The sequence below is a fragment of the Rhinolophus sinicus genome, chromosome 17 (genome assembly GCF_057876585.1).
Source record: "Rhinolophus sinicus isolate RSI-liver-muscle chromosome 17, RSI-T2T, whole genome shotgun sequence".
Taxonomy (NCBI): Eukaryota; Metazoa; Chordata; class Mammalia; order Chiroptera; family Rhinolophidae; genus Rhinolophus; species Rhinolophus sinicus.
The window spans coordinates 207,541,209-207,563,111 of NC_142517.1; the positions used below are offsets into that span (position 1 = coordinate 207,541,209).

At 42.7% G+C, this 21,903-nt stretch overlaps 1 protein-coding gene across 3 annotated transcripts in view; it reads left to right on the forward strand.

Moving 5' to 3' along the window:
• The window catches only part of GIGYF2 (GRB10 interacting GYF protein 2), a 119,051-nt gene that overhangs the window by 88,225 nt on the left and 8,923 nt on the right, over positions 1-21,903 (forward strand). For all 3 annotated transcript variants that reach the window (XM_019739766.3, XM_019739767.3, XM_019739768.3), the window contains 11 exons: positions 558-649; positions 1,665-1,772; positions 2,784-2,884; positions 4,617-4,717; positions 7,658-7,819; positions 8,965-9,126; positions 11,745-11,981; positions 15,745-15,867; positions 18,626-18,838; positions 18,958-19,163; positions 20,306-20,460. In XM_019739766.3, coding sequence (XP_019595325.3) covers positions 558-649; positions 1,665-1,772; positions 2,784-2,884; positions 4,617-4,717; positions 7,658-7,819; positions 8,965-9,126; positions 11,745-11,981; positions 15,745-15,867; positions 18,626-18,838; positions 18,958-19,163; positions 20,306-20,460 — 1,660 coding nt within the window. The remainder of the gene's footprint in view (positions 1-557; positions 650-1,664; positions 1,773-2,783; positions 2,885-4,616; positions 4,718-7,657; positions 7,820-8,964; positions 9,127-11,744; positions 11,982-15,744; positions 15,868-18,625; positions 18,839-18,957; positions 19,164-20,305; positions 20,461-21,903) is intronic.

Genomic DNA, 21,903 nt, shown 5'->3' on the forward strand with positions numbered 1-21,903 from the left:
GGTAGAGAGTTACAGTTTTCAAAGTTTTTATATTCTTTTTAATTTAAAATTTTTCATCATCTTAAGAAGACATACTTACATACTGGTTCTCTGTGTTCATTACGTGCCATTATAAAATTCCTACCATAACCTTTCCTTTAACCTTTAGATAGTTTTATTCCTTTCTGTTTGTCCCATTTCAGTAATTCCTACATGACCTCCAAATTTATGAATCACTTGTAAGATTGAGAGAATTATACTTTTTTTTAGTTACAGTAGTAACTAGTACAGTTCAACATTCAGCTTCAAGGGCTGGAGGGGAAGACAGCAGCTGAAATAAGGACCCTGTCCTACTTTAGTTGAGTCTCTTATATGCAGACAACCACCTTCTCCCACTAGATGGCACTGTTTGGTTTTTAAAGATGCCTGAGTTTTTATAGTTAAGCGTTTTGGACATAAAGGTGAAGTGGGAAATGAAGGTCTGGATTTGTTTTGCTTTCAGATATATGTGCTAAATGACTTTTAGGCTCTTTGCAATTTATTCAGTGGTATTTCTTCCCCCCTCCCTTCACTCCCAGGGAGAATTGGACCAGGAACGACTGACCAGGCAGCAGGAACTCACGGCTTTATACCAGATGCAGCATCTCCAGTACCAGCAGTTCCTAATACAGTAAGAGCAGCGATATAGTAATGAGTGTACCACAGCACCCAAGGGCTTTACATGTAATCTGCTCATGTGTGTCACCTTTTATAGCACAAAACTGAAAGTTTATAGGGTACTTCAGTACCCAGCCTGTGGCATGTTAACCACTATACATTCTAAGTTTGGTCTTCTTAAATACCAGAAGATGATATACATAACTATCATCTTGTAAGGTCTTTAGCTCCTAAAGCAAGAATCAACAGGCATGCTAAGAACTAAGTGCCTCCTAAATGGCTCAGCTTTGAATGTCACAGAGAAAAACATAGATGAGAGGACAGGAAAGAAGTAAAAGTTTAAACTGTTACAGGTGGTGTGGAATGATGACAGACTCACTTGGGCTGTGCATTTCTTTTGTAGAAGTAAGATTGGCTGTCATCGGTGCAGAGGTTGGCAGCCCGATACCTGTTTTTATAAGCAGCTTGATTGGCACACAGCCACACCCACTTGTTTGTGCATTGTCTGTGACGGACAACAGTCGCAGAATTGAGTGGTTTTCTATGGTTTACAAAGCTAAAAATACTTACTGTCTGGCTCTTTACAGAAAAAATTTATCTACTGCTCATCTAGTGAAAAAAAATCTTACCTGAAAATTTCCAAGCTGAAGGACGAATTTGAGCATTTTTATACAGCTGATTTTATTTTTGCAAAGGTGCTTCATGTGGAAATAGCAGTTTGAATCTGTTTGATTTTAATTTGTTTTCTGATAAGAGGCCACATCTTGAGGGGATTTACCAGTTTTTGACAATCTATGATTTTTTTTTTTTTGCTGTCCTCTTTCAGAAGCATGTCATCTATAAGTTCCGTTCTTTCTAGAATGAAGTATAGAATTTTCTATGTGACTATTATGAAGAATTATAAAAAACGTATTTGATAGCTATTTCTGGTGGTATTTGGGGTGGGGATGGACTGAACCATGTCTTATTGTGTTAGTAAATGAACTAAATGTGGATGGATAGGTTACACTTTATTTTACTTTTTGAAGACAACAGTACGCACAGGTTCTGACTCAACAACAGAAAGCAGCGCTGTCTTCCCAGCAACAGCAGCAGTTGGCACTTCTCCTCCAACAGTTCCAGGCTCTGAAGATGAGGTTGGTGGTCATTCCATGAAGTGTCATATTGTATGTGTGTCAGAGAAAGAGAAGAAAGGAAATAGTGTGTGTGAACTCGCCTATCAAAATATCCACACACAACAGAAAACTGTGTTGTGTGTGAAAACAATATCATTTATTAAAATAATTAAGCTGGAGAGGTAAAGCATTTGTTTGCTTTTTACTCAGAGGATAAATTTGGAATGATAACCAAAGAGTAACAGCACTTAGGAAGTAGTGTAGTCTTACGGAACCATCAACAACAAAAATTGTCGTCTGGACGTTTAATCTCATTTATACCCCTGATATCTCAACAAAGTATTAACAATGCCACATGGGGTTATAATTTTCCAGAACCCAAAATCTATTAAGGTAGGGTAGGTCACAGGGAAAGGGCATTACACTAGAAGTCTTAAATTTCTGCTGTTTCAGATTATCATTCAGGTTATTACTTGTTTTACCCTCTGCAAAGGTATTGGTTGCTGCTCTTAAAAGCTGTACTGTCCATTTTAATTGGAACCTTGAACATTTCTCTTTTGAGTTACAAACCGTCTTGTCAGGTAGGCAGGTTAGGTGGTAAGGTCTCCATTTTACAGATGGGCAAACTGGGACTCTGAGAGGCTAAAGGACTTGGTTGTCATAATATACAGAAAACTTCCGACACAGAACCAACATGCAGACCTTTTGACTTACTGTCTACGGGTGTTTTCATTATAACATGCCTCCATGATTTATTGAGATATTCTGGATTTTTCTTTTTTTAAGATGGTAGATATATCCATTATTTGGAAATCAATGTTTGCTATTTCCTTGAGGAGTCCAAAAGTGTGACCATTGTGTCTCTCTCTCTTTGTTCCTCTCCTAAATGCTTTGGTAGTGTTACGTTTTAGTTAAAACAGTGAAGGAGTTTTCTGGCCAGATAACCTGGCAAATCTACATTTAACATAGAAATTCCTCATTATTTTTTGCAAATGACAAGAACAAGTTAATTTTTGTATTTCCCTTTTGCAGAATGTCTGATCAGAACGTCATTTCCTCAGTGACTCGGTCTGTGTCAGTGCCAGATACAGCATCTATCTGGGAGCTTCAGCCAACAGCCTCACAGGCTGCAGGTAAAAGCTTCAACTGGCCTTTGGTAGCGCTCCTAGGATTTAGACTCAAATAACTTTATAATTCACTTTTTAAAAAATACCAGGGTTTTTTGTATTTTTTTACCTGTTTTGTATTAAATATTAACAAAAAGTTCCTTTTCTTTTTTATAGACCCCAGCAAAGGATTGAAAGTGTTGTTGAAAATACACTGTTAAGGATTTGGGAGAAATTATTTAGTAGATAAATTTCTTGAATTTGAGCCAGCCTCTCTTTTTTTATGTTCCTCTAATCAGTGTGTAAAAGTCTTTTAAATTGTTTTCAATCTCTCCTGCCAGAGTGAAAAATACAAGTAGTGATGATCTATTCTTCTGAGCCAAGGGTAGCTATATAGGTTAACACCACAGGTGCCCAGAAGTTTGGGGAAGAGAAAAGCCTGGTTTGAAGTGAACATCTTACTTTATTCTCTGATCTTTTTGCATCAAATAAAAAAACTGGGGGCTGGGATTTTTTAAAAGTCTTTGTTGTGAAGCACTTCTGTTTCTTAGTGTCTGATACCTACAGAGGTGGGTAGTGTGAATCATAGATAGTCCTTATAACAGGTTATAGTTTATATTGGAAATTCTCAGGAACCGTGGGCATTGCTGAATTTTTCTTAGAGCCATTGAGCTCTAAGGCTGTAGTTCTCTTGTTTGTTAATTAACCTCAGCCCTGGGGATTATGGCAGGAAAAGGACTGATTATCCTCCTTCATCAGCTCTCCATGCTGTATGTTACCTTATTTTTTCTTAGTAGCCATTTGTAGTTAGAATGTTGAAATCCTCTCCAGTTTTTGGGAAACTAAGTACCTTATTAAACAATTTCTTTCTTTGGGTGTGATGCAATCAAGGTCCTTTACAAATAGTCCGCCAGTTTTATGTAGACAGTAATTTATAGTCCATAAATAACGCTATAATAGGAGTGTAGAAAATAGAGAATGCTGAAAAAAGGTGTCAGCAAATATTGCTGGCAATAGGAAAACAGACGTAGAAGCCTTTTTGTTTTTTACTTTCACATCTGACTCTGTGCTGCCTTTCAGGTCCACAGGACCCAGTGTCATTTGTGAGACCTGCCCAGCCTTTCCAGAGGCCTCCCTAGCTCCAGCTGTACCTCTTTTTCTCTCTATCTTTTTTCCCTCCCGTTTGTTAAAGTAAAATTCACATAACACAATTTAACCATTTTTCAATGAACAATTCAGTGACATTTAATACATACACAATATTGTGCGACCTCTTCATTTTCTCTAGCTCCACCATTGGACCTCTCCTAGCCCTCTTCTCCACGTGGTGTGCAGTGAGAGGTGGTGTGGCTGTTGGAAATGCCCTGGGCGTTGGGATCTAATACGGTGGGATTGAAATCCTAGCATGGCCATGGTGCTTGCCCTGTGTCCTTGGGAATGTTGGCAAACCACCTCTGACCCTTAGCTTGTGCATCTGTAAAATTGGAGGATGTGAACAGATATCTTACAAGGTTTTTTGAGGCTGAAATTAATTCCTCAGTAAATGCCTGGTATTGTCTTTCCCTCGAGGTGTGTTGAAGGGTATTGATACGAACGAGAGCACTGGCAGCTTAGCCTCCTTCAGAGCAGAGCAGATACATATGTGTGATGGGGCTCATTCAGGGGACAGGGACACAGCTTGTTACATTATTCTCATGGGTGTGTGGCCGTGTTTGTTGGCTCTGACTTCCCTCACTTCCTTTCCCTTGTTTTCTTACAGTTTGGGAAGGTGGTAGTGTATGGGATCTTCCCCATGACACCACGACTCCAGGACCTGCCCTTGAACAGCTTCAGCAGATGGAGAAGGCCAAAGCTGCAAAGGTCTGACCCTCCTTCTTCCACAGCCATGCGTCCTTTCCAGCTGCAAGACATAGGCATTGCTGTAGGGAGTCTCTGTCCCTAGCTAACTACTTTTCTCCCTTTGAGTTTGCTGCTACTTAGCTGGTATGAGCACATACATATTCTGTGAATATATATCCCCCAAAAGACCTTGAACAGAATGAAAATTACAAGTTTAAGTTAAAGTAATTAAAATTGATTAGTTGGTTGACACATTAATGATCATGGTCATATGTATATTTTAATTACATTATTCATGGTACAAACAAATGTTTGTTACAAATACTAAGACTAAGGAAATATCCACTGCATGGCTTATTAGACCCTTGATTGTAGCTCGAGTTCCCACCTGGAACCTTATAGTAATGGTTGTTTACATTTCTTAGTGTCCTCAGACACACAGCTGAAAAGCTCAATATTGATATTAGATCCTGTATTCCATTCACATCTTTTGGAGGAACTAGGAATCCTGAATTTTGGTTTTAGTACTTGCCAGAAGAGGTTGTCTGTCAACACTTAGAGTCACTGTAATGATTTCTGGGGTCTTATTCCTATTTTATACTTAGTGCAGTCTTATCCCGAGATAGTGATAATCTCCTTAGAATGCCCAGAATGGTGAAAAGGCTTATGGTCAGGGTCTGTCTCCGTAAATGAGTGAGAGACCATAATTCAGACAATTCTTGAGTGTGTTCTAGTTCCTCAGTGCTTTGGGCTGGGAACACATACAAGGTAGGATCAAAAAATATGTTGACTAAATTTATCACAGTAAAAGACACATTACCATTGATCCCTCTTAAAATACTCCCCCTCGCTTCGAACATGCTTATCCTATCATTCATGCCACTTTCTGAAGCAGTTCTGGAAGTCCTCTTTTGTGAGTGTCTTTAGTTGAGCTTTCGTGGCTGCCTTGATGTCCTGACTCATTCTGACTTTGGGAAAAAGCCAGAAGTCGCATGGTGCCAGGTCCGCAGAATAAGGTGATGAGGACACACCATAGTATTTTTATTTGACAGAAACTGCTGTACCAGAAGTGATGTGTGACACGGAGCCCTTCTGTTGTGATACAAAAACACAGTGGATGCTGCTGCCGAGTGCCATCCAACAGAAAGGCAGGGACCTTCAATACGGAAGCGGCGCATTGAACCTAAGTAACAGTGTGTGACAAGTTTCAACTTGTTCGGTGCAGTCAGTTGGGTGTGAGCCAGGGTTGAAAGAAGGTGTGTTTTAAAGTGTGTCATAAATCATCCTCCGTCATGACAATGCTCCATGTCACACATCACTTCTGATATACGGCAGTTTTGTTAAATAAAAACATTACGGTGTGTCCTCATCCACCTTATACACCAGATCCTGCACCTGTGACTTCTGGCTCTTCCCCAGAGTCAAAATGATTCAGGACATGGAGGCAGCCACGACAGCGCAACTTAAAGGCACTCACGAAAAAGGACGTCCAGAACTGCTTCAGAAAGTGGCAAGAATGATGGGATGAGAGTGTTCAAAGTGAGGGGGAGTATTTTAAGGGTGATCAATGGTAATATGTCCTTTACTGTAATACATTTTTTTTAAACATTCACCATATTGTTTGATCACACCTCATCCATCATAGATGATGAAAGATAGGCGCTTCCGGGGGGGCGGGGATGGTGATGACACACAGACAAGTCAGTCAAGAAAGCACATGGGCCAGCTATCCAGTTGGAGCGGTGGGGATCAGGAATTGGGTGACACTTTAGATGGAGAGTAATACCTGAGCTAACTTTCATTTGTAGGACAGTAGGGTTTAACCAAGTTAAAAGGTTTGGAGTTAACAGAGTAGGAGGAGGTAAAATTTAAAGTGCAGTTGAAGGAAACAACACCTGTAAAGTCTCAGAAATGCAGGAGAACAGACTTAATTTGCTCTGGCCTGGACCCATGGAGCGTCTGAGGAATAAATAATGAAAGAGGAGGCTAAAGAAGATGAGGCAGGCCAGTCACAAGGATCCTTGCACATGTCATATTAAAGTTAGGATTTATTTTCTGGGTGAAGAATGGCATTAATGGAAGCCTGGAAGTAATTTTTTGATGGAGGTTAGATGTTGTGCTGGGGAATGTGGGCAAAACAGGATTCTGGGGAACCAGATAAGAGACTCTTGAGACTGTAGATGAGGAAATGAAGGCCTGAACTATACCTGTGGCAGTGGATCTGGAAACTAGGTACTGGATTTGACTAGGATTTAAGAACTGTTGATGATGACGTATGTCAACTGGTTGGTCTTCAGGTTTCAAAGAATTGTATCATTCTTCACACCAGCAGCTTTACCACATTGCTGTTGAAAGCTTGCAGTCACAGTGTTAGATCTTCAATCAGAAAATCTTCTGTGGGATGAGCAAAGAAATGGCTACCCCAAGAGAAGTCTGGTGTGACTCTCATATTGGCCCCCCCCCCCCCCCCCCCCCCCCCCCCGTCTAGGAGATGTGACGTGTGGTAGTGTGGTGTGAGGAGGTTGGTAAGGGCGGGAGAGTGCACTCAGGGCAGAAGAGCGTAAACCTGTTCTGATGCTGGGCGCTCACAGCTGGTGCAGCCCTCAGTGGCTGTAGAAATGACCACTGAATGGTAGTGTCTACACCAGGGGTGTCCAAAACTGCGGCCTGCGGGCCAACTGCGGTGCATGATCCATTGTTAATTGGCCCGCAGCAAATTCCAAAAATATATTTAGTTTACTTAAATAAACCAGGTGAGGCAATACGTACTTCACCTCAAGTGAGTGGCCCGGCTGTTTGTGTATTTTACTGCATATGGCCCTTTGTGAAAAATGTTGAAAAAAGTTTGGACACCCCTGGTCTGGACACACATTCCATCTTCTCCTAATGTACTGCGCAGGGATGTTGGAGTGTCCCTGTATATGGCTTCACGTTTCTAAGAGTGCTCTTGTGTAATCACAGCTAGAGCAGGAGAGACGAGAGGTAGAAATGAGGGCAAAACGGGAAGAGGAAGAGCGAAAGAGGCAAGAAGAACTCCGGAGACAGCAGGAGGAAATGCTTCGGAGACAGCAGGAAGAAGAGAGGAAAAGGCGGGAGGAAGAAGAGCTTGCCCGGAGGAAACAGGTATACCTCTGAGAAATGTGGCTGGAGGGTTAGCGCTGAGGGAGCGCCTTCGGGGTCTCTCGCTCACTCCCACCATTACACAGGTTGGAGTTCTCCAGGAGATGGTTTATCCAAGGTCAACAGCAGGATTAGAACCTTGGAAGACTCACTTCCCTTTAGAAAAAATGTCTTATCCACTCACACCCACTAGAGGGATATTCTTCAGTCCTAGTAAAACATTAGAATGGATTTCTTTTGCATATTTATTTCCTGGGGTTTTATAAGCTAGTTAGATTTCAGAAGTTAACTGAGTCTTAAGTACTTACGACCAGTGACATTGAATGTTTTTCATGGTTTTTGGCTATTTGTTTTTTCGGTGGGCAGGAATTCTCTGTTCATGTGCTTGACCCATTTTTCTGCTGGGACTTTTAAAGATCCCAGTTGAAAAGATCCACTTTGCAATAGCCCCAGAGTCTAGCCTTTACCTCCCATTTCGTACTTCTTGTTGGCCACGTGGGATACTCTGTGAAAAGCAAAAGGGCCTATGCTGGGATTAGATTAGCACTGCTAATATTTCTTAGAGTCACACTCTACCTTAGCATGTAAGGACTCTGAGAAATGCTGCAGTAAGAAAATCTATTTAATTCCATGTTGCTCAGTATTTCCTAAATTGTTTTGATAACGAGACCCTTTTCCGTATACTTACTATCTGTAGGACTTTGGTCCTTCAGAACGTGTTCTGGTACACACAGCTTTACTCAGTGCTTCTGACTGGAGAACTTACTCCTACCTTACCAGGCATTTTTAGTGGCTACATTGATTTGACCTCTCTATACCATAGAGTCTCAGCTGATTAAAAATAGGGGTTAACGGTACCAATGGAGAAACCCAACCCTGAGTTCTAATGTAGCCATTTCTAGGGGTAATCAGTACATCTAGCTAATGCAGAAACCAGGGTCAACTTCACAGGACAGTGCTGTTTTTATTTTAAATACAAATCATTTTAGCTCTTAACATGCCTACTCCTGAAATTACATACTTTTTGTTCTGTATGCTTTATATATATTCTGTTAACAGAGTCTTAGTGGCATATAGTCTATTCCTTTTCAAATTATGAAGTAATATATTGAGACTCAGAATTACACACCCTTTTTATTTTAATATAGGAAGAGGCTCTACGACGCCAGAGGGAGCAAGAAATTGCACTAAGGCGACAGCGAGAAGAGGAAGAAAGACAGCAGCAGCAAGAAGAAGCTCTTAGAAGAATGGAGGAGAGGAGAAGAGAAGAGGAAGAAAGGCGGAAGCAGGAAGAATTGTTGCGCAAGCAGGTGACCGGATGGCTTACTCTCCTCATTGCTACTGGACGCTAGGAATCAGGGATTAATAATGAAAGTGTTCAGATAGCCTATCTAAAAGTTTTTCAGGTTGCTGAAAATTACCGGAAGAGACCTAATTGACTCTTACTACAGAAGTAACAACACTTTTGTAATAACTGGCCCACTTGCAATTATAAAAGCTGAACAAAATAACCACCAAAAATAAACAAAAGCAGGCCACCAGAAAGAAATCCAAAGACGATATACCCTTGAAAAACCAAGTGTGAGATCTACAAGGTGACAGCTTTTGCCTGAGCATCATCCTCAATTCACTCTTTTAAAGTGTACAGTTCAGTGCTGCTTCATATATTCACAAGGTGATGCAGTAAATTGCCACTGTCTAACTCTAGTCTAAGCATGCCGTCCTGCCATTACAGGCAGCCAGAACCCCTAAGGCATTTCATTTTAGTGTTTAAGGGCAGGTTTTTTTTATTAATAGACTTTATTTTTAGGACCACATTAGAGTTTCAGAAAAATTGGGATGATGGTACAGTTTCCCCTATTACTATCTTATATTAGTATGGTACATTTGTCACAATAAACCATATTGATGCACTATTAACTAAATTTTTATTCACATTTCCTCAGTTTTCCCGTCATGTCCTTTTTCTGTTTCAGGATCCTATCCAAAACAGCACATTCATTGTGTGTCTCTTTAGCTTCTTCTTGCCTGTGATTGTTTCTCAGAGTTTCCCTTGTTGATGACTTAGACAGTTTTAAAGAATACTCATCACTTTATTGTAAGGTAACCCTCTATGGGAATTCACCTGCAGTTTTTCTCACAATTAAATGGGAGTCCACCCCAATAAATTTAAACCAAAAAAAAGGGAGTCATGGGTGTTTAGGAGGAAGATCACAGAGAGAAAGTGCCATTTTCATCACATCATGTCAGGGTACGTATCACCAACGTGACTCCCATCTGCTGACGTAGACCTTGACCACCTGGCTGCCACGGCACTTGTCAGGTGTCTCCAGTAAAGTTACTTTTCTCCCCCTTTGGGAGGAAGTCCCTATACCCAGTCCACACTGGGGACATAGATTGTTTGTTGGTTAGATTGACACAAAGCTGGAAATTACCTGCTTTTGCCTAAGTTCTTGACTGAAACTCTTTGGGAAACCTAAGAGGTAGATAGTGGCTCCCAGGTTAGATGGTGTATGATTCGTCCTTTGGTTTATGCATTTGACAATTCACATGTTTAGTTAGTGTACTACTGTATGCCAGTTATTGTGCTTGTTTCCTGGGGGAGTACAAAACTTTTAAAGAAATTGTTTCTGTCCCCAAGCAGCTCGCAGACCACATGGGTGAGAATTATACAAGAAATAAATGCCACATTTAGGATACTTTCAGCTGCAAAATCAAAACATTCACCTAAAAGTGGCTTAAATAGTTGCCGTTATCGCCTGACCTATTCCGGAGACATGGCAGTTACAGACAGCTTCAGTGACTCAGGATGTCATTAAGGATCCAGGTCCTTGCATACTCTGCTCTGGTGCTGGCTGGTGTGCTGACTTTGGAGTTCAGATTCTTTGCCTTATGGTCAGGAGTTTGGGATCCCATACACTTGTGCCACGCGCATCGAAAAGAGAGTCGGTCCTTCTCTCATCCGTCTCTCCTTTTGTATGGGAAGAAAATCATCTGTAGAAGCCTCCCAGCAGACATCCCTTTGGCCTAAATCAGATCACACTGGAAGCTTAAAAAGCAAAATCTGGCTTTTAAACCTCTGGTATAAGAGGAGGCTCTGTCTGCAAGGAAGAAGCCTGAAGGGAATGGATGCTGGGTAGGTGGGGACGGTTGCTGCTCCAGATGGGCTAGAAGCAAACAGAGAGCGGAGGAAAGGTACAGTTGGACATAATGAAAAGGCAGAGGGCAAGTTGCCTGCTGCAGATTGGGGCGGTCCTTTGAGCGTGACTGACACGAGTTCTGGACAATAGAGGGGCACGCGCTGTCTGGATAAGACGGAGCATTGCAGTGCTTAGGAAGGTGAGGAGAGCTCCAGAGGGCACCATGGCGTGGTTTTGAGGGAGGGAAGCGGAAGGAAAGTGAGCCAGCGTATGGGGCACAGTGGGAGACGGGTGGAGTCGGGGAGAGATGGTCCGAGGGGCCTGTGGGCCCAGGGGTGAGGAGCAGGATTGAAGTAAGTGGCCTGTAAAGTTGCTTTGGTTCCAGAACTGGCTGGGCTTCCCCAGTAATCAGTATCCCTCAAGGTCCTGGCAGCTGTAGGCACTCAGCACCCTGTAACGCTCGCTCTGCCTCAGTGTTGGAGCCGTTTCCTGGGGGCTTGGCTGCAGTTGGCAGGGACCTCTTAGAGATCAGTATTTAACCACACATGTTCCAAGTGACATTCTTTCTATGTAGAAATTACCAAAGAAGTGAAAAATTTATCCTGTAAGCGTGCTAGGCCTTTGTGGCTTCTATAAATACATTTTAAAAGAAAACCCTACCTGTCATCATAAGCATGCTTTCTCTGTTGCTTCTATAACCTTTTGACAAAAGCCTTCAACAGTGATTCACATTTTTCTTTTTAGAAACACAATCAAGTTTTATTCTCTTTATTTTTCCTTCTGGGAAGGAAGAGGAGGCTGCAAAATGGGCCCGAGAAGAAGAAGAAGCCCAGCGTCGATTAGAGGAGAACCGGCTGCGAATGGAAGAGGAGGCCGCCAGGCTCCGGCACGAGGAGGAGGAGCGGAAGCGGAAAGAGCTGGAGCTGCAGCGACAGAAGGAGTTAATGCGCCAGCGGCAGCAGCAGCAGGAGGCTCTGCGGAGGCTACAGCAGCAGCAGCAGCAGCAGCAGCTGGCGCAGATGAAGGTAAGGCCTGGGCACCCGGCTTCAGGTAGGTCAGCGTTGCCAGTAAGATGGCTGCTTCCTTGCGTGCTGAGTACGACCACTGCGGAGTGCAGTGTGGTGCGTGCACGTCGGGCCAGACCTTTCGACCAGAGAGGAATCAGTGAGAAGCTCGGACCGCAGCAGGGTGCAGCAGAGCTAAGGCAGTCTCTGGTCCGTAAATGGAGTGCAGCCCGGCAGACGTGGGACTGGGCTCTATATATAGCAGTTCAGCACTGCTGAGACAGGGAAGTGGGAGAAGGCATCTGCCCCCCGCAAGCAGGAGACACACAAACTCGGGTGTGTCCGTGGGTCGTCACCAGGGCCTGAAGCAGCTGACCGTGCGTGGGTTTACTGAAAGTCGGATTGGGATGATGTATGCAAACGGTTGTTTTATGAGCATTCAAAGCATTGTTGGAAATAGTAGAAAGTGAAGACGGGGAGACCAGTCAAGAGAGTGTGATGGTGGTGGGGGCAGTGCATAGGAAGGGTCAGCAGGACAGAATTAGCTTGAGAGCGAGTGTCTGGTCAGAGGGACCAAGGCAGCGGCTGGAACGGTCCTAGTCAGGAAGCGCTCAGGGACTGGGAAAGCAATGGGATTACTGGTGAAACAACCGGGGTAATTGGGAAGGGGCGAGCGGTGTATGGCAGGTGTGTGTAACTTCACGTGGGGTCAGTGGTTGGTAATAAGACTCAGTGTCCCCTATCTTAAGGGGCCTGCAGGAGAAAGACCTAGAAACAGTCAATTAGAATACAGTATGCGTGTGGTGAGAGAGGTGGCAGTAGGCATTATTTGTTTTGTGGCTGGCTGGATTAATTTAGTGAAGTCCCACTGTCCCCAAAGTGTGAAGTCTCTTCTGCTGCTCTTCCCGAGATACAGCATTGGGTATGCCCAGCCACTCTTTGGTTGTCTTTTTCCTGGTCCAGCTGTTAAACTCCACTAATTGCCAGCTGGATTGCTCTGTTGTTGTCAAAGTGCCCTGGGGCATAAGTTGCTTTGTGATCTGATCGAGTCAAATTCCGTCTTCTTTGAAGAGCCACTTGCCCAGGTCTGTATTGGAGATTTGTTCTTTCTGCTCTTTCCTTGGTTGTCTGACACAAAGTAGTGGCGACAGTTCAGCCCGCCTCTCCAGTAAATCCACCAGTCTCCTCCCAGCTGCCTTTCACTGGTCCTTCACTGAGGCTTTGAAATGCTCGTAGAGTCAAACTCCTCATTCTCCACACTTTTGCAGAGGAAGTCAGTTCCTTTGGGAAGGCGCTTGGAGCTGTCATATTCTAGTCTGGTCCTCCCACCTCCACCCCCAGGCAGAAATCTGAGTCACAGCTCGAGCCTGAGAAAGCGGAGTGCTGCTCTCCTGCTCTCCGAGTGACACCCCTGCTGTAGGAGTTGAGCCCTTGGGGGCAGGTAGCCTCGGGTCTGTGGGGCCTGCCTCTCCAGCTGGGGCAGTGGTGGCTTGGCAGCCTTTCCAGCTGGAGCAGCGGCAGGACCCTAGTAGTCTCAGTAGTGCAGGGCTCAAGGTAGCTTCCATTTTCAGAGTGGGGGTAGGCATAAGAAGGGAGCCCCTCTGCGCTGTCTTTGCTGTCACTTAGGCTGAGAAGTGCTGATGTGCTTCTTGGGGAAGTCTGCCCTCACTGACTGGCAGCTGAGGAGCAGGGAGGCCTGTGTTTTGGCCGCACTCACCTGGGATGGAGTTTCTGTCTGGCTGAGCTAGGAGCTGGGAGAGAGTGGGGTTTGGTCCAGGTACCACATCTTCTGTTCTGATCAAGTTTTAGCAGATTTTCTTGGGGAAAAAAGTGTCGTTTGCTGTATTCCCTTTGGAGCATTTCTAGAGGCTTTGAATGATTTTAAAAAATAATTTTTACCAGTTTTGCTGGGGGTTGGTCCACAGCTCCTTGTGGTGTCATTACTGGATATGGAACACAATCATTTTATTTTGTTTTTTAAAATAAAAAATAGTGTTAAAAGTAAGATAGCAGTGTCAGGGCAGAAAACAAAGTAAAAGTTTAAAAAAAATCAATGAAAGATAGTAGCCATTCAGGGGTCACAAAATGTGCCAAATTCCCTACTATGTGCTTCTGATTTGGGAGAGAATTGTTCCAAAAAGCATGATGGATGAACTGCGGTTCTCTGAGTGGGCTGTACAGGATGGGGGGGCCGGAAATGATCCAATGCAGTGTTGCCACGTAATGGGATAGTATTCCCTGTGCACAGGTAAGACCAGGAAAATGATAGCTGTCAGCAGACCTTATGTCACGTGAAGACTCAGATTCGTCTGCTTTACCCCAGAGAGCCGGCCCGGGAATCCTGAACGAAAGTGGGTTTCGGCCCAGCAACTGGAAGGGTCTCAGAGGCGCCTGACAGAGGCCGAGGCCATTGCAGGAGGTGGTGCATCTCTTCCTGGTGCTGCCTCACATCCTGCTGAAGACAACTGGGGACTGGCTCCTGGGGACAGTGGGTGACACACCCACTGAGACGAGACTCCATCAGTGGTTCTGGCTGATGGTTGGCATCAGAATTACAAAAGGGCGCACGTTCTCTGGCCTGACCTTTGGATCTTCTGGTTCGTCAGGTGTGGGGCCAGGGCATCAGCGTTTTTACAGGTCCTCCCAGGTGGTGCTTCCCGGTGTGAGATCTGCTGCCCTAGTTGATCTTGATAGCACCTTCCAAGTGGGTCATTTCTTCCGGAGAAAAGTGGTTGTTTGCGCTCAGCTTTGCCTACCTAGTCCCCCAGCTTTCTCTCTTAGTTTCCTGTGTACCCCTGTCCCACCCCAGCACAAGGGCACTTTGAGAGAAATGCCCCCCACTACTGCCTGTCATATTGGCCCCAGACTGTTAAGGATCAGCTCATTCTGTTCAGGAGTGTTGCAGGTACTCATTTGGAGAGCTGTTTGGTGGTGTCGGTGACAGGTGAAGCTGTTTATCCCCTTGGCCCATCAGTTCTAGTTTTAGAGATTTCTGCTGTAGAGCCATCCTTTTGGGGGCTTTTGGGCATTTTGTTTGTTTTGATTCATGCTCGTATTATTTCAATTAAACAAAATATAAGTCTGATTAGATTTGTTTTTTGTTGTTTGTTTTTAAGATCCGTAAGATGTCTCAAAATTAGAGTGCATTTTTTTTCTGGCCTAGAAGACCGAGGGATTCTCTTAGAATAATCAGTCTTTTAAGAACGTTGAAGTACTCAGAACCCAGATATTTACATACTATTTTAGTCCATAATTTTAGGGGCTAGGAAAAAATAGAATTATTAATTAAAAATAGCTTGGTGCTCATAACTAGAAGATAGTTTGGTTAACAGTAACTCTTTTTCATAAAAGACTAAGAACTATGCCTGGCATCTTCCATTAGCTGTCCGCTCTGCTGTCCCTGCAGAGAGCTTGTCCTTAACCCTTTCACTGGAAAGTCACAGATCATGTTTTTTACTGCCTCCTTGGATTAAAAATTCGGTGATTCCTTGTTTACTCCTTTCCCTTTATGTCTGTAGCTACAAATGTTAGTGTTAGATGTATCAAATTTGCAATCCCAAAATGGTATATCAAATAGAAGTGTATGGTATGTATTTTAAGTTGTTTTAAAATAATCTTAGCTTTAGAGTAGTGACAGGAGATTTAAGTAAAAGTAGCCGACTGACTGGGAGAATCAGTGTAAAAGGAAGGACACGTGTATGTTCCGTTTGTACATGTTGCATCACTGCCTCTTCATTTCCTTTCCCCGTTTCCTCATGAGCTCTTCCGCCTTCCTTTTTGTTAGCTTCCCTCTTCGTCAACGTGGGGCCAGCAGTCCAATACAACAGCATGTCAGTCCCAGGCCACGCTGTCATTGGCTGAAATCCAAAAACTGGAGGAAGAACGAGAACGGCAGCTTCGAGAAGAGGTAAATTTTAAAAGTAAAAGGGGTCCATTCAAACAGTGTTCCAGAGTAGCTTGTGTGCATTATGGGTTAGTGGTTAGTAAAGATAATTATTGTCAGATTGCTGTGTGTCTGAATTGCATGTTCGTTATTAAACTCTTTAGCCTATAATTTGGTCATTCTAGCAAATACGAAGGATGTAACAGGACTAACATTAAGATTGGATAACATAAATATTTATCTTAAACATTTTAATGTAGCTCTTGAGAGAATAGCTCATAAATAAAAGTCCATGGGTTTTTCAGAATTATGGGTGAGCTTTATGCAGATAATCCTTCTGTAAATCTGATTTCTAGAATGCAGGATACATTTTTCTCTAAGGGTATTTATTGAGTTTTCTGACTACCCTAGAAAACCATAAAATATTCCAGTAGGAGAAAAAGTCTCTGCCTATAAGTCTATATCATTAGGATAAGAAGGATACAAAAGAATGAAAGAGAGGGCGGGAGGAGAATATAGTTCTTGACAGAAGAGAAAATGAATAAGCAAAATGGTTTGGTTCAGCATGCCATTAGGTGCCATATTCATCCATCCATCCATCCACTTATCCATCCATTCACCCACCCATCTATCCATCCATCCACCCATCCATCATCCATCCACCCACCCATCCATCCTTCCATCATCCATCCATGCAGCATCCATCCATCCATCCATCCATCCATCCATCCATCCATCCCATATTTGCTGAGTCTCTACTTGGTTATAGTTATAGTCTGGGGTTATATCTTGAGTCTGAAACTGACAAAATTCTCTGCTTTTATAAAGCTTACCCTCTAGTTGAGGGGAGATGGACAGTAAAACTTGGTGCTGCTAGTGATTGTCTAGTTTTAGGTAGTGTGATCTGGGAAGGCTTCTCTGAAAAGGTGGCCGGAGGTAGAGTCTTGAAGAAAGTGCTTTATATGGATATGGTTTGAGGTAGAGCAGTCAATTTGTCGTAGAATGCAAATTGTCATTTTGGATCTAGGTGGAATCGTTCACTGAAAGCCATGGGTACACAGAGAAGTGGGAGTTGTCTCTACATGTTCACTGCGTAGTGTGTTTGACCTCATCAAATAGGTTAAAAGGTTTCTTCACCTTTAAAATTCCCTTATTTCCTACCCTCTTAAAAAAGACTGAACTTTCTCTGAAATCATTTCTTTTTTAAAAGGTTGTAACAAATGGATGCAGAGCAGAGTATATCATTTACCTTAAGGCTAGAAATTGTTCTGGTAATTTTGGTGTCTGCTGAATGAAAAAATGATAGTGGCCATCAGGGTCAGAATCACAGGTCTTTTCTTGTTTGTCAGAAGTTAATGATTGCCTCATTTGTATTTTCATTTGATTACTTTTCTTTGAACTGTTGAGTCTTCCTCCACTCTTTAAAAGGTATAAAATGCCACTCAATAGCTATTTCTCACATAGAGAGAGAAAAACCTAAGAATTTTATTTCATTTTTTCCATGGAGGTGTCTTTTCCAGAACCCTCTAAGCTGTTTTGAGCTGTACGCTCTTGGCTTGCTGCCCAGCTGTTAGGTTTTTCTTGAAGTCTTCTCAGTTGTTTGTTGCCCTCCTGGACTGATTTTGATTTTCTCACAATTTCTCTCCTGTGTTTTCAGTTCTGTCTTTTTATCCTTTTTTTGAGGGGGCATTTCTTCAGTCTTACCTTTCAGTCCTAGTGAATTTTTAATGTATGCTATCTTATTTAAAATTTCTCTGAGTCCTTATTTGGTTCTGTTTCTTTTTATAGTCTCTTATTCGTATTTCCTCAAATGCACCATCTTGCCTCTCTCAGAATATTACTTACTGATGATAGCTTTTAAAAAGCTAGCTCCTGCTTTCCCCTGTCTGGTTTGTTTCCTCTGAATTTTGTTTTTTTGGTTTGTTTATTTGCTTGATTGTGTCTTTGGCTTTCATTTTAGAAGTTTATGTCACATGTTTGTTACTCCTGGGCTGTCTGTTCATATTTAGGAATAAGGCACTGAAGAGCCGATAGGAGGTGCTGGTGTACAGCACCTTGGCAGGTTTTGCCGTGATGGTCTCGGGCTGGGCTGTTCTGCTGGAGGAGTCCCCGACCTGTCGGTGTCTATAGGTGTGTTCTCTCGTGCAGGGTCAGCTCCCCCACAGAATTACCCTCCAGGGGGTTTCCGCCTTTCCGAAGAAGTTTCTGTTTTCTGCCAGGGAGAGGGAGACACAGCAGCCCAACTGCATCAGCTGTAGGAGGCAGTCTGGGGTCTCACTGCTGCTTTTTTATAGACCGTCAGCCAGCCTTCCTTTGCTGGAGATGCCCACACCTCTGTCCTGAGCTTTCTGCATACGTTGGCCCCGTTCTGAGCTTCCTGTAACTTAGGTTTCATCTTAACTGGGTCTGTTACATTGGCCATCATTTGTATGCTGTACAGCTTATAAAATTTATTCTGTTCTCTTCGTAGTTAGCTTTCTAACAATAGTTTTTTTCTGTCCTGTTGGTAGGGCTCTAGGAAATAAACATGTATTTCATTTCTGTGCTTCACCAAAAGCCCTACTTAATTTTTAAGAAGTAGTTCTGCATTTGATTTTTTTATTCTCCTCCTAGTAGCTCTGTCAGTTTACATCTTTATTTGTAGTAAATGAGTTAATCCTGTCAGGTGTTTAATTTGGTGTAGCTACTGTGTATTCATTTGCATTCCATTTAGTTACTGGACATGTGTAACTATGACTTTTACAACCGGTATCCTGAGCTGACTTCCATTTTTGTGCCACAGCAAAGGCGCCAGCAGAGGGAATTGATGAAAGCTCTGCAGCAGCAGCAGCAGCAACAACAGCAGAAGCTCTCAGGCTGGGGGAATGTCAGCAAACCCGCAGGTACCGCCAAGTCTCTTCTGGAGATACAGCAGGAGGAAGCCCGGCAGATGCAGAAGCAGCAGCAGCAGCAGCAGCAGCAGCAGCCGCCACCAAACAGAGCCCGGAACACTACGGTGGGTTCCTTTTCCTATGGACCGGTGGCATCAGTTAGCACTTCTAATTGGTGTGGACTCTTTTTTAAAAAATATTTTTGTTATTGTTAAGTCATCATGTGTCTCTTTTTCTTTACCAGCATTCCAACCTGCACACCAGCATTGGGAATTCTGTTTGGGGCTCTATAAATACTGGTGCCCCTAACCAGTGGGCGTCTGACCTAGTCAGTAGTATCTGGAGTAACGCTGACACTAAAAACTCCAACATGGGATTCTGGGATGATGCAGTGAAAGAGGTGGGACCTAGGAACTCAACAAATAAAAATAAAAACAGCGCCAGTCTCAGGTAGGGCTCAAAATAATCAAACCCATGCTCCTTGGGGGGTTGGGGGAAAGGGGCGTGTGAGGAGTGGGATGGTGGGTGGGCAGGGAAAGGCAGTTAATTTAGTTTTTACTTATGTTCATCTGTATCTAAGCACCTGAGGTTATAGTTTGGGGGTTGCTTTCTTCCCCCTAGAAACACATCTGTATTATCACTAAGGGCTCCTTCTGTTGCTGGCACTTAGTCCATTGCCTGTCACACGGTAACCACTTAATAAATATTAGGAATAATATATTTTTGATGTTGTTTAACATTTCTCCAAGGTGTTCTCTAGATCATAGCATTTTTTCCTAAACGTGTATTTTTAAGTTACTTACAGTATAATGAGTATTATAAACACCTCTGTAACGGTCTATTTATTTTTATGATAAGTTAGTTACCTTTCACCTTCATCTTTCTTTCTTTAGTGTACATTGTTTTTGAAAGAGCATGGGTTTTAGTGTAAAATACATGACCTCAGATCCCAGCACTACCACTTATTAGCTGTGTGACCTTGGGCAAGAGGGAACCTCTTTGAGCCTCAGTTCCCTCATCTGTAAAATGAAGATAATAATAACAACTTCATGGGTGTAGTTGTAAAGATTAAATGAATACACGTGAAGTAGTTAGTAAAGTGCCTGGCACATAGCAACTACTTAATAAATGGTAGTGTTGTCAGATAATTTCTTATCAATTGAGGGCCTAACATATTGTGACTAAGACACTAAATACGTATGTCAGTTTATAGAGCACAGTGCTCTAGGCCTTTGTGTACAATGTCTTTATTCCTTATGGTAACCCAAAAAAGTATCAGTACCATTTTACAGATGAGAAAACTGAGGCTTAGCAAAATTAAAAAACAAAGGACACACAGGAAGAATTTCATCATTTCTCTGAAAAGAAGCCCTACATTCACAAACTGGAATATGTTAGCTGAGGCTAGATTTTTAAGGGGGTATTGAGTAACCCCTGCTTCACCCCAAATCCAAATACTTGAATATTTGGAGCTAAGCTTTGGATGATTGGACAGCCACCCAGTGTTGCCAAGACATTATTTGTGGTATTATAGTATAATCATATAGTAACAGTTTCTGGGAATATAATATCGCCCTATTGTTTTGCTTTAGTAAATCTGTAGGTGTGTCTAACCGGCAGAATAAGAAAGTAGAAGAAGAAGAAAAGTTGCTGAAGCTCTTTCAGGGAGTAAATAAAGCCCAAGATGGATTTACCCAGTGGTGTGAACAGATGCTTCATGCCCTTAATACGGCAAATAACTTGGATGGTAAGAATTGGGGAGGGAAACCCAGCATGTGGAATGGCAGAGCAGGACCCACAAAGAGGTTGGCACACTGGAATGATGGGCCAGAACTCAGGAGTGAAATCTAATGGAGGTCAGGTCCTGCACCTACCATGAGAACTTGCTTCTTCAACAGTATAGGATGTAATATTACTTGTGAGAGAAGCCCGGTAATACTCTGCTCAAATAGGTTGTCAGCGTTTGCCATAAAGGTAAATGCTATCTCAGGCTGCCTTATGATGTACTGGACAGAGGCAATCAGAGTTCCATACTGCTCGTTTAATGAGGGACAATGCCAGCCGGACCAAGTCTGAGGGAAGGTAACTGGCATGGTGGGGACAGAGGTCAGCTTGGGCTGGAAAGGCTGAGGTGATGTGAACTCTTTCAAACCTTCCTGCCTTTGGGGGTGGGGTGGGAATCCTGTGACACAGCAAGTAGAAGTACTTTGTGTAGCATAGTATGTGGAAGTAAAGCAGTTTCAGCACAATTCGAAGAAAAAGTTGCTAATTGTTAGCTGTTCATGAAAAGAGCATTCTGCCTGAGGTAGAAGTGAGTCCCTCCCCCAACCCCAAATGAACAGAGACTCGTCAGCTTGATACAGAAGGGATTCCCGTAGCTCATAGTCTACCTCTGATGTCTTGTCCCCAACTAAGGATCTTTAAAAACAGAGAGGTAAAGGAATGAAGGGTTCTTTGCAACACTGTAACAATATTTAATGGTCTGAAAGAGCCAGAGAGAATAATAGTGAATGATAGTAAAGGCTACCATCCATTAAGCACCTACCATGTGCTGGGCACTTTCTAGGGGTTAATGTATGTTATCGCAGTTACTTAATTTTTGCAGCAATTTTTAAAGATACCTTTACAATGTAGGTGATCTTATTCCCATTTTATAAATTAGGAAATGAGGCTCAGAGTGGTTAAGTAACTCATCAAGGTCACACAGCCAGCAAAATCCAGAGTCAAGTTTTAAACCCATGTCTGTCTAACTCTGATACTTGTGCTTTTCTCCTACACCATACTGCTTGCATGTTCCATTTGATTTTCTCTAAATGTATGAAATCTCAGTGACGTGAAGGAGGGTACGGCTTTATCTTTAGCGTCTGTCGTGGTGCACAGCACACATCATAGCACTTAATAATAAGTATTACTTGAATTTAAGAAAAGAACGAATCCCCAGATAACTTAAGTCTTAGGCAAGCAGTTGTTTCAATCAACATAACATTTAGTGAAACTAAACGTGTGATATGTCTTTGATTGTATGCTATTTCACATAATTTGGGGCATTGCGATGATAGTGGGTTTTTGTTTTTTGTTTTTCATTTCTAAAGCAGATTAAAAAAGTATTTAACACAATTGCTACATACCTTTTAAGTTTCCATCATTAATGTCTTTTGGGTGTGACAATATATTAAAAACTAAAACTGAT